This window comes from Mus musculus, chromosome 2 (genome assembly GCF_000001635.26).
Source record: "Mus musculus strain C57BL/6J chromosome 2, GRCm38.p6 C57BL/6J".
Lineage (NCBI taxonomy): Eukaryota > Metazoa > Chordata > Mammalia > Rodentia > Muridae > Mus > Mus musculus.
Genome location: NC_000068.7, coordinates 130,405,189 through 130,417,280, shown reverse-complemented (window position 1 = coordinate 130,417,280; position 12,092 = coordinate 130,405,189). Strand labels below are relative to the sequence as shown.

General features: G+C 46.5%; 2 protein-coding genes across 3 annotated transcripts; both read right to left on the bottom strand.

Moving 5' to 3' along the window:
• Positions 1-9,486: 9,486 nt before the first annotated feature.
• On the bottom strand, positions 9,487-10,759 carry Tmem239 (transmembrane 239). The gene is made up of 2 exons (NM_025753.3): positions 10,706-10,759; positions 9,487-10,571 (listed from the first exon to the last, which is right to left on the bottom strand). Exon 2 carries the CDS (start codon positions 10,555-10,557, stop codon positions 10,102-10,104), a length of 456 nt encoding a protein of 151 aa, NP_080029.1. The 5' UTR covers positions 10,558-10,571; positions 10,706-10,759; the 3' UTR covers positions 9,487-10,101.
• Positions 10,760-11,206: 447 nt separating this feature from the next.
• On the bottom strand, positions 11,207-12,022 carry 1700020A23Rik (RIKEN cDNA 1700020A23 gene). Of its 2 annotated transcripts, NM_029375.1 has the most exons (3): positions 11,992-12,022; positions 11,578-11,777; positions 11,207-11,500 (listed from the first exon to the last, which is right to left on the bottom strand). In NM_029375.1, the coding sequence occupies exons 2-3, from the start codon at positions 11,733-11,735 to the stop codon at positions 11,263-11,265; spliced, it is 396 nt and encodes a 131-aa protein (NP_083651.1). In that variant the 5' UTR covers positions 11,736-11,777; positions 11,992-12,022; the 3' UTR covers positions 11,207-11,262. The 2 variants fall into 2 exon arrangements, with proteins under 2 accessions (NP_083651.1, NP_001156955.1); NM_001163483.1 differs by lacking the exon at positions 11,992-12,022 and having other exon boundaries at positions 11,578-11,985.
• Between the last annotated feature and the right edge of the window lie 70 nt (positions 12,023-12,092).

The window sequence follows — 12,092 nt, the reverse complement described above, 5'->3', positions numbered from 1 at the left end:
AAAGTTCTCTGAAGTAAAACTATTAGTTTTTCCCTAGTTTGATGTAAACCGAAAGCTCTCCAACAGAAGTGGACAGCTGTCTTGTTCTTGTGGAGAAGGTATGGCCATCGTGTTGCGGTGCATCCAGACATAAAATAGTAAAAGTATCCTTTCTCATCACAAGAAAATAGACATTAAACAAAAACTATAAGATGTGGTTAGCATGTTTAAAGTGTACAATTTTGGTAAGTATATCTGTGAAACTAAAAATTATTTTATAGTTTCTCTTTCCCCTGCCTACAGCTTCCTCATATTTCATGTTAGCCCCCAAGCACTTGATACTGAGTTGCTGGGGCTTTATGTGGATAGGGTCGTTTGATAGGCATTCTGTTTAATCAGGCTTTTTTACTTACCCTTGATGAGTGAGGTTTGTACTTATAAAATCTGTGTTACCACCTAAGCTCTCCTAACTGAAGGGCTCACACCCACCAAGACTAGATTGAGCCTTCTCCCGTGCAGTCCCTAGTTTTTGCAAACAGATTCAGAGGCAGTGGACATGGAATCATCTTTGGTCACCATTGTCTATATCTCTTAAAATTAAAAGCCAGTTGTGTGTGGGGGGGGGTGCACAGGTACTTGTGTACATACATTTGGAGGTCAAAGGTCGACACTGGGGTCTTCCTCTGTGGTTTTCTTTTTTAAGACTGAGTCTTCACAAACCTGGAGCTCACTCATAAGTTCACTGGCTTCTCCCCATTGCAGCTTCAGGGATCTTCTTATCTCTGCCCTTCTACCCTACACCCCACGACATGCTGGGACTACAGATGCATGCCACCATATACTAGGTGCTAGAGGCCCAGACTGAAGTGCTTTCATGGTAAGCACTGTACCAACTGAGCCATCTCCAAAGCCCCGTTTAACTGAATATTTAAAAAGAATTGTCTGTGGATTTTTTTATTAAATACATTTTAGTTTACTGTCGATTTTTGATGACTTTATCCAGTTAAAAATGTTTCTGTCCAGACCATGAATGGATGAGAAATAGTAAAATGGGGACTGGATAGATGAGTCAGTGATGAAGTGTGCCAGTACCCACATGTGGCTCACAACCAGCTCTAATTCTAGTCCCAGGACATCTGATGCCCTCTTCTGGCCTCTGGCACCAGGTGTGCATGTGCAAGAGCACACACACATGTGCTCATATACATATACACACGTGTGCTCATATATATATATATATATATATATATATATATATATATATATATATATATATATTACATACATATATATGTGCACACATTGGTGAAATGCCAATACACATTAAAAATAAAACCAGTTAAAATCAAACTTACGAAAGGAACTGAATACTTCCCCCACAGGTCAGAAGCTATGTTAGAGTTTGGACAACAAAACGACTTACTGGCAGATGGCAGATTATCTATGCAAAAAAAAAATCTAACGGAAATCTATCTTTAAAGGTAATTTAGTACTAAGTGAATGTACAAGTTAGTTACGATCCACACAGGAAGACTTTGCCTCAAGGATATGTTTACTTGGGGTCAGTAAAATGACTCAATAGGTAAAGATGCATGCCCCCAAGACTGATGACCTGAGTTCAATTTCTGGAAGCCATGTAGTAGTGTACAAGGGGGCACAGTAAGGGAACTGCAGACATGGCTGCTCTATGTTATAGTTAAGGTTTTTTATAGATATGAGAACAGCTAGAGGTACTGGAAAGTTCAGAGCAGAGAGAGAAGTTGACCAGCCATGTCGAGGGCTAGGGACATGAGAGAGAGGAAGGAATAGTGGAGATAAGGAAGGTGAGTAGCTAGGGCATAGGGGTTGGGGACAGGAACTTGGTGTTGGGGACTTTGAAATGTGTAAGTACTTGTGAGTAGGGGTTTGATATGCAGCCACAGATGCATGTCAATGGAGCCATCGGTCCTTTTGCCAGAGGTAATAGAAATGACTCCCTTTGGTAGGCAGGATCCCTCTGTGAGCACCAGGCACACATGTAGTTCTCAGATGTGCATGAAGACATAATACCTGTACACACAAAGGATAACATTTTTAAAATGTAAAGACAAGTTATTACAGGATAGACTCAAAAAGTGGAGAAGTCACTGCATAGCCATCTGAAGAAGATTCATTTCTATTTGTAATTCATACCATTTGTAATATCAAATATTAGCTGGAAATAGTTCATAACTCAGAATGTTAAATTTTAAATTACAAATCTAGAGGAAAATAGTTGGTAGTCTATTATTGGACAAAGATATTCTAGATATAACACCAAAAGCATAAAATATATAAAATTTTTCTTGAGGCAGGGTTTATGTAGTCCTACCTGTCCTGGAACTCAATCTCACAGAGGTGTGCTTGCCTCTGCATCCTGAGTGCTTATTAAAGGTATGTGTCATCATATCAGGCCCATAAAATAACATTTTGATATGCTGTTGTACTGTGTGGTCCAGAGAATGATGCGTGAGAGTTTATTAACTATAGAGGCAAACTAAAAAGAATAAGTGGCGAGCTAGAGAGGTGTTCACTGGTTAAGGGCACTGGCTGCTCCTCCAGAGATTCTGCAGTTTCCAGCACCCACAGGGTGGCTCCTTCTGTGACTCCTGTGACTCTAATTCGGAGGGATCTCATGCCCTCTTCTGGCCTTTGTGGGAACAAGGGAAGCACATGTGTAGAGACATATATGCAGACAAAACATCCCTACACATAAAGTCATTAAAAAGTCATTGAAAAGAATAAGTAACAAGGGAAAAGCCAGACCAGGCATGGTGGCGCACGCCTTTAGTCTCAGCACTCAGGAGACAGAGGCAGGAGGATCTCTGTCAGTTTGAGGCCACCATGATCTACATAACTTACGTGAGTTTCAGGACAGCCAAGACTAAATAGACCCTGTTTCAGAAGGGAGTTTTCAGAGGGACTTTCCAGTACCTCTAGCTGTTCTCATATCTATAAAGGGAAAGATGGGAAAGAGAGAGAAGAGGGGGAGGGAGAGAGAGAGTTAAGCATCAACTTGAGTGCTCACAACACCCTGCAGAAATGCACTAGGGAAGCATTCAGGCAGTCAGCTAGATTCCCAATAGAAAGAACCCCAGGTGGGACAGTGTTTGCTTAGGTGGAGCATCCAAGTGAAAGAATAAATAGCAACAGAGATTTTTTTTTTAAAGATTTATTTATGTGAGTACACTACAGTTGTTTCCAGACACACCAGAAGAGGGCAACAGATACCTTTACAGATGGTTGTGAGCCACAATGTGGTTGCTGGGAATTGAACTAAGGATCTTTGGAAGAGCAGTCAGTGCTCTTAACCACTGAGCCATCTCTCCAGCCCCAGCTATAATGTCTTAAAGTCAGGCACAACATCCAGTAGAAACCATCAAGGGAAGTTGAGGCAGTCCATCGGATTCTCGGTTGAACTTTCTAATCTCTATAGATGAGCTCTCCAGGAATGAATTTGTGGTTTTCTCCCCTGCTGTAGACGCTATGTTATGGAGAAACATTAGTAACCTCTGTTGAAAATGGTGTGCCCCCTAGATGGAATCCCGACCCCTCTGGGAGCCTTAGCCACGACTGCACTTTCTTGGCCAGAGCCTCAGATCTCTGCCAGCTGGTGAACCTTGCCATGTTGAGCACCAGATTCCCTACACTGGCATTTTTGGCATCTTCATGGTCCAGGCCACCTTGATGTGGAGTAGATACAACGTTAAGCAGTTTTGCAGTTCTCTTCCCTCCCTGTCACAGAAATTAGGCCAGTCTACCCTCACACAAAGGGGAGTTGGAAGACACTTTGAGACAAACATGCTTGGGCCTGAAGTGGGGGTGGAGGAAGGACAACACTGCTTCCAGAGACAGCTTCTTGGTGAACTCAAACCAGTGTAGTTCCTTGTAACTGTATTTCATTAAAACGCAAAACTCCTGTTCTCCCAAAAGCTGTTAAGAAAAGGCAAGCTGTAACCTGGGAGAATGTATTTTCAAATCAGACTATCAGATAAAAGACTTGATTCTAAAATAGAGAAGCACTCCTTTGTCTAGTTTAGAATAAGTAGCTCTTAAAGTCCAGTAAACTTAAGGGAGTGCAAACAGTTTGAACACTTAAGGAAAGAAGACAGATTGTAAATAAACATGTCAACAGATGGTCACCATCTTCAGCCACTAGGAATAATCCCAGTATAAACCATGACAAGGTAGCACCATTTACTGCTGGAATGGCTAATATAGAAAAGATTGTACCATATGGTCTGGCTCTCTCACCTATAAGTGTTTATCTACACAAAACAGGAACCGGTTCATATGAAGACTTCACAGTTGTAATAATAAAAGCAGAAAATGACTCAGGCCCATCCACCAACAGGTGGCTTAATTAATTCGGTACATCACCCATTGGAATACTACTCGGTTATTCTAAAAAGTGAACTGTTGGGCTGTGAGGACAGCTCAGTAGGTGAAGTGCTTGTCTTGCAAGCATAAGGACCAGAGTTGGGTCACCAGAACTCACACAAGAGCACTAAGTACTGTGCCACACACTTGAATCTAGTGTTGGGGAGACAGAGACAGACAGATCCCTGGGGCTGGCTGACCAGCCATTCTAACCTAATTGGGGAACTCAATTAGGAAATTGAGGAAATAGAGGTTTTCTTGAGGCTTATCATATGGCCTCTGAGCATGCAGACATACATGAAATATTGATGCACACACTAACATTTTCTATTTTATTTGTCAGACATTTAAAGGCAGGGAAGAAACTATTGTAGAATTAACATGTTAAGTTAATCTCTTTTAAAACTATCTTATTGCAGTATCAGAGCTCAAACCCTGGGCATCACATGTCAGCCAGGCAAGAACTCTCCCACTAAGCCACATTCCTAGCTCTAACATATTTTTATTTTTAAGATGGAAAATACTTGAAAGGTGAGAAGTATAAAGGAAGCAATGGCTCCATTACAAAATATGAATGGAAACGTTGACTCAGCTGAAAACGATGTTTTACAAAGTTAATTGTATCCAGATTCTCACCAAAGACACCCAGGGCCAAGCCAGAAGTTGGAATCCCGGCTGTCCCAGGATTCTCAGCTGAACTTTCCGAGCCTAAAGTTTCTCTTGCTGGGGTAGCCAACTTAAGATTTAGGAAAGAAAGTTAGGAGTCAGCAAAGCTGTCATCCTGATGGTGGTAGACTTGCTATTTCTCCATGGCCCCCAAGTTCTGCCCCATTCACCTCAAGACTGACATCCAAGCTTGTAGAATCTTGCTCAGCCTGAGGGACCCTAGCCAAGGCCTTTACACGGCCAGGGCCACAGACTTCCGCCAGGGGGCGCGCCTCACTACATTGAGCACCAGATTCCCCGTGCTGGGATTTTGAGCCTCTTCCTGGTCCAGGACAGCAGTCCTTCGCCTTGTGGATGCCCATGGTCTTCGTATCCCAGGCTGGGCTTGGGATTTTCTTATCAGTGTCAGGTTCTTGTCCACCCCCTTCTACACAGTGTTTGCCAGCTGCCCTCACTATTCCTCTCCACTTAGCCAAAAGGGGATTTCCAAAGGCCACTCTCTAGAGCAGATGTCTGTCCAGTCGTCCAGGACCGCAGACGCTCCCCTCCCCCCATCCCCGCCAGCAATCTTCCCCCTTCTTCCCATTGCACAGCTGAGCCCCCACAGCAATGGTGGGCTCTTGATTATGGTCTTTTCCCCCTCGCTGTGCAGGTTGCCTCCTACTCCTGGATAGTGAGGTTTTCTCACTCCTCGCTTTGGCCAAGGACCGGTCACCCTTGCGCATGCCCTTCAGAGTCTAGTCTTACCACACTGGGCCTTGTAAGTTTCTCAGGCGCTGCCTGTCTTCCTTCCAGGGACGCCTTTCCTGCCTGTCCCTCTCAGCCGGGCGTGCGCATCAATGAGTGCCTAGGTGCGTACCTTCCCTTTTGACCATCTTTAGAGATCCTTCTAGGTCCTTTTCTCCCTAGTCCTTGAGGCAGAGATAGAAAGGTCATATTGCATGTACTACACACGCACCTCAGTATCAAGATAATATACTGGTATGAATCAGCTGAGTCATACCTGACCATCTTTTCTGGGTAAAGCAAACCATTGGTAGAACCCAGCCCCTCATTCCAACCCCATCAGAAACAAAACACAAAACACTGGGTGAGGTCAGGAAGGGCGGGCAAAAATATTCACACAGTGGTTTGGGACATCAGGTCAATTGGGACCCCTCTTTCCTCTTGGCTCAGCTGGAAAAGCTTGGGACACATTGACTCCAGTGTGTGTGTTTTCCATTTGCTTTCATTTTAAATCCTCTAAACTCAAAGTGGACGGGTTTGTATACTTAAGGGATTTCAGGGATTATTTTGATTTTTGTTTTGTTTTTTGGTTTTTTCGAGACAGGGTTTCTCTGTGTAGCCCTGGCTGTCCTGGAACTCACTCTGTAGACCAGGCTGACCTCGAACTCACAGATCTGTTTGCCTCTGCCTCCCAAGTGCTGGGATTAAAGGTGTGTGCCATGCCCAGCGTTCTCTTTTCTGCAAGCTCTCACACGATATCCCACTCCATTTGCTTGGGGCTAGTCCTTTGTGCCACTCTGTTTCTTGGTGTTCTTGCAAAAAGAAATACTGTTGTGCCACTCTGTGTTTTAAATGTGTGAAATGAGAACTGTGTTTTATACCAAGATCTCAAGACTGATCCAGGTAGCTTCTGCCCCTTCTATTGCCCCCTCCTCGGCATGCTTTTCCCTCCCACATTACCGTCATCAACAGCACAATACGATCCTCAACTGCATGCCCTAACACAGTGCCTCAAAAACACACCTGTCACCTTGGAGTCTTGGAAAATGCAGGCTCAGCAGTCTAAGTTGGAGCTGGAAAATCTTTTTTGTTTTTTCTTTTTAGATGTGGTCTCATGTAATACAGTCTGGCCCCAAACTAGATATGTAGCCAAGGTTGGCCTTGAACTTGTCCTCCTCCTGAGTGCACTTCCCCAGTGCAGGATTACAGGCAAGAGCTTCACTGCCAAGTTTATGTGGTGCTAGGGATAAAACCCAAGGCCGCATGCTGGGCAAACACTCCACTAAAATGAACCACATCCCCAGCCCTCTAGAGTCTTTTTTTTTAATTTAATTTTTTATATGTATGCGTGCTTACATACATCTGCACCACATGAATGCCTGGCAGTCATATGGTGCAGATACATGTAAGCCCCCCATATATATATACATACACATATATACACATATACATACATATGTGTATATATACATATATGCATATGTGTGTGTACACACACACAGATATATAGTCTGTAATTGAAGTTACAGATGGTTGTGAGCGCACATGTAGATTCTGAGGACTGAACCAGGATTCTCTTGTAAGAATAAGTGTTCTTAACTATAGAGTCATTTTGGCAGCCTCACAGAGTTGCTATATATCTGAAAAGCTAAGGGAGGCCTAGACTGCACTGTTTGGAACCATGTGTCAAAGAGCAAGGCCCTCAAGGCCCTCTGTGAGAATTTGAGTTTCTTGGTTGTAGAATATAAGAGCCTCTAATTAGGTAAGGGCAGCCTGTCTGTGGTCCTGTTTCACTGTGTCTCCCCATCCCACAGCGGCAGGTCAAGGGGCAGGAGGTATATTTTGATTCAAGAAAAGGTGAAAAAGCCCTTTGTTGTTCTCACCCGCGGTGCCCCCTGGATATGGTCTTGGTTAACTCCTCCTCCCCTCTTAACTAGAATGGCCCAAGGTCTCTGCAGTGATGTCCCTGGCCAGTGATACATGGTCCAGGCTAGGCATCTTAGTCTCTATTCCCACCACAGACAACTTTGAAGTCCCTGCACTCTAGACATCTAGACTCATTAGGCCTGGGCTTCCTCTCTAACAGGAGCCATAGGATTTTCAGTTAAGTTGTATTTTCTCCAGTCCATGTGGTTTTCTCTTTACTAGCCTCTTAAAGTGCTCTGGGACTCAAACAGCCTGGCCTTGGTGCTGAGTAGTTATCCTGCTCCTAATAAAAACAGTCACTGTGTGTGTGTGTTTGTATGTGTGTGTGTGTGTGTGTGTGTGTGTGTGTGTGTGTGTGTGTGTGTGTATTACGGCCAGATGTCCCAAAGCAAGTGTCTATGTCTTTGTTATATTCAGGTAGAAAATGAAATTCAGAAAAACTTATCAAGGCTGGGAATGTAGCTCACTTGGTAGAGCGCTTGCCTAAGATGCAGGAAACCTTGAGTTTGATCACTGGTACCAAATAAAGTAGGCACGGGAGCACATCGGTGTAACTCTAGCCCTTGGGAGGTAGGGGCAGGAGGGTCAAAAGTCAAGGTCATCCTCAGCTACACAGAGAATTTGGGGACAGTCTGAACTACGTGTGTGTGTGTGTGTGTGTGTGTGTGTGTGTGAGAGAGAGAGAGAGAGAGAGAGAGAGAGAGAGAGAGATTGAGAGAAGCAGATAGCAGATGAGGAATAGATCATTAATGGAGTAACATCCCTATGTCTGGCCTTGACACACAGCCGCACTGCAGGGGGAACTACAAAATGAAGCACTGGTTTGGGGTTTTAGGCACTGAAGCTATCTACCAGTATGAAGATGTCTACCAGGAACACAGAGTTCAAAACTCTGTCAGGCTTTGGCCAAAATGAACCATGGCTCAAGGTGCACGAGTGTTTAGAGGGCTTCAGAAGCAATGATTTTCAGGTTAGATTTAAACCAGATAAAGAGCTGGGAAGCAGCAGGGATTGGGTAGAGGTCAGCAGTGGATGAGGACTGAAGTCTGGGCCCCAGCTGGGGGCAGATCGGCTAACATGTCTGTCACTTGACTTGGTAACTGATACTCACAGCTTTGTTTGGAAGGCTCAGCGCTAGGTAAATGGCCAAACGCCAGGGGAGCCTGGGTGGTCCAAAGCCCTCTGGTGGAAGCAGCCTGCTTAATCAATCCTGCAAATCTCTGCGCTTTCCTTTTTCCATGAGCACAGCATTGCACAAGTTCCCTGGCACCAGGCTCCAGCCTCGAGCATTACACAGATCATACAGTCCAGTGTCTGCCTAGCTTGAGACACACACCTTGCACATCTCACCACACTGCCTATTCCGTGTCAACTGTTTTAGGGCTGGGATTCCATGAGTGACAGAGTTTCTGTAGAAGCCTAGAGAAATTTAATCTCTTAGCTTCTGAATCAAAAGGCCTTTTGAACTTATATGTTTTTAGAGCTCAAAACATCTTAACTGCTGTTTGGCCTTACCAAATACTTTTCATAAAATCAGGCATGGTGGCACAAGTTTTAATTCCAGTACCCTGGACATAGAGACAATAGGATCCGAAATTCAAAGTCACCTCAGCTAAATAGTTCAAAGCCATCCTGGGCTTCATGAGACCCTGTTTCAAAACAACAACAGCAGCAAAGTATTTTGCAAATAGATACTGACTTTTGATCATAACAAACCCATGAAAGCATTGGGGCTCACTTAACACCAAGGTTCAAAAGTAGTGAATCAGCCAAGATGTAGGAGGCTGAAACAGGACTTTGATTTTTTTTGTAACAGACCTGGAGATTCTTAAAAAAAAAATAAGAGTGTGTAGGGTGGAGTGTATGCTTATGCACAAAGCCTTGGGTCCACACACACACACACACACACACACACACACACACACTATCATGATTGGCCTCTTTCCCATTTCTGAGAGGTGAGTGAGGTGAGATCCCTAGCTATCGTCCTGGCAGTGAGACCCATTCCAGAGTGTGTGTTCCTCCTGGAAGTAGAAAGAGAGGATCCGGGACAAATCCAGACAAGTCCAGGGGTATGTAGGTGGAAATTCTCAGGAAGCCTGAAGCTGGTAGGGCTGAGGTGATGTGACTAAAAGATTCTGCCAGGAAGACCAAGTGATGTTACCACATCCATACGGGTGCTCTCAGTGGTTGGTCCAAGCTCTTGCTCCTGGCTAAACTGTCTGTCCTGTTCCTGACACCAATGTGGGTTTAAGGTAGATGCCCAGAAGCCAGACCCCCACTTGTATTTGTGATTGGGGGGGGGGGGGTCTGAGGTCTGTTGAAGTTCCACTGCCCCCCTCCCCACGGGGCTCAGGCCCTAGGCCAGGGCTCAACAGACACAAGCAGTAAGATGGGGTTGCCCTTCTATTGGTCCAAGTCCTGAGCGTAGCCTGGTTGAGTCATGGAGGTGAGCAGGCCCACGAGGCTCAGCAGTGTGGAAAAGAGCAGCAGGAAGGAGGCTGCGAAGAGCAGAGCAGGCAGGGCACTGAGCACAAGCAGCAGGATTGCTGGCAGCAGGTGGCTCCACATCACAGCCACCACGGGCCATAGCGAGCTCAGCAGGTAGGAGCCCGTGGTGAAGAGTGCGTGACATAGCATCAGTGCCAGCAGCAGGTAGAGTGTCCCCTCCAGACCCCACAGCATCCGCTGTAGTGGTTGCCGCCAGCCTGATGTATTCCACCACTGGGTCCAGCTCCGAGGTATGTGGCATACCCACCAGCGCACCCAGTCCTGACGGATGATCCAGGCTGACCAGGGCACTGCCCGCTGGGGCCCCTCGCCAGCCCCGATGATATCCGACTCCACTCGTGGCTGCTGCATCACGGCTGGTGCACCTGTGGACAGGGCCAGGCCAGCTGCAGGGGGCAGCCCTTAAGATGCCCAGGACCTCTGGATAGGTGGGCATGCAGGGGTCAGGGGGATACCAGCATGGGCAGGATTGGACTTTGAACTGGGGCCTAGGACTTACCTTTGGGCAGAGCCACCTAAGTCATGGTGCTTCCTGTTGTGTCTAGGCTGGCCTGGCAGCCAGATCCCAGTCTCTCCCTCGCCTGCCCCACCATCCCCAGAGGAGTGCATTATGACCCGGACTGGGGTGGGGCTCAGCCAAGAGAGGAGCTACTGCATAGTGTGAGAGTCACTTATGTCCTTTACTTAATGGTCCCTCCAGGCTAGCAGGAGAGCCCAGCAAGCCTACCATTCTTCTTCTTGTAGGAAGCCTTCCCCACACCTGTCCCTCCTTGATGGCTGCTTCCAACCCCATGGCTGGAGTTGGTTGCTGTAACTACCCTTTTCTCTGCCTTCTCTTAATGCCCTAAGCTTCAGGCAAAGGTAATATGCCTTTGACAGTTCTCAAATGTCCACATTGTGGAACTAGAAGGCCCTGAGGTTCAAGCTGAATATGATGGAGTATTCTGTCCTTATCACACAACCTTACCCTCATGTAGCTCAGGATGGAAGAGAAGAAATCTGAGAGAGCAGATTGGATGTTGTATTTTCAGAAGGCATTCAGCTTTAGGAGGGCCCTCAGGCCCAAGGATGGATACAGAAAGCTAGGCCCAGCATGGCTAAGGGTATACCAGAGCCTCCCAAGAACAGGCGCAGGCCCAGGAACAGCAGGAGCAGCGCATCCTGCAGGCTGAGCAGTCCCGAGGCCATCTTTGTTGGAGAGAGGGGAGCTGCTTGCTGTCCTGGGCCTTCACCAGCCCCCTGGCTCTGACCCATTGGGAGAAGTCTGTGTCGTGGCAGGTTGGCACCTGTGGGCCTGTGGAGAGAGAAGATGGCAGCTCGAGGCAATTGCTCATTTGTGTTTGTGACACCTATCTGACAGGTGGCACTTACCCATAGAGCAGGTCAAAAACAAGGAAGCTGGTCAGCAACAGGAGCAGCAGGGCTAGGCCAGCCGTTGAGAAGATGGTTCGAATTGTCACTCCTAGTGCCCCCAGCCCTAGGATACTGTCCAGGAGCTGGGCCTGGCTGAAGTCCCAGGGGGGGCACATGACTCGCTGACCCTACTCAGTCCCTCTCCAGGATCCAGACCCCTGGGAAGGAGTGGGATGGCTTTAGAAGGGCAAGGGTGAGCTGAGCTGGGTCCTAGAGGTTATTAGGAAGACCTAGTGCTAAGAGATTAGGGATCAGGGAAGAGAGGAGGGCCTTGGCAGACACTCAAGGGTTAGCTCTGTGAGTAAGGAACTAAGCTTTTTGGGGATCTCCCTCCCCCCACTCCCACCCCACATCTTCACCAACTCTCCTCACCTCCTCCCACTTGGGTGACCATTCTAGATTTGGACACTCTGGGGCATTGTGACCTATTATCAGGGAGGACCTTGAATTAAGGACAGGACAACAGTTTGCTT

Excerpts from the sequence above, each read along its gene's own strand:
- Tmem239 (NM_025753.3), bottom strand. The coding sequence starts at position 10,557 with ATGCAGCAGCCACGAGTGGAGTCGGATATCATCGGGGCTGGCGAGGGG.
- 1700020A23Rik (NM_029375.1), bottom strand. The coding sequence starts at position 11,735 with ATGTGCCCCCCCTGGGACTTCAGCCAGGCCCAGCTCCTGGACAGTATC. Across the intron at positions 11,501-11,577 it reads GTTTTTGACCTGCTCTATGG|GCCCACAGGTGCCAACCTGC; the intron begins GTAAGTGCCACC and ends CTCTCTCCACAG.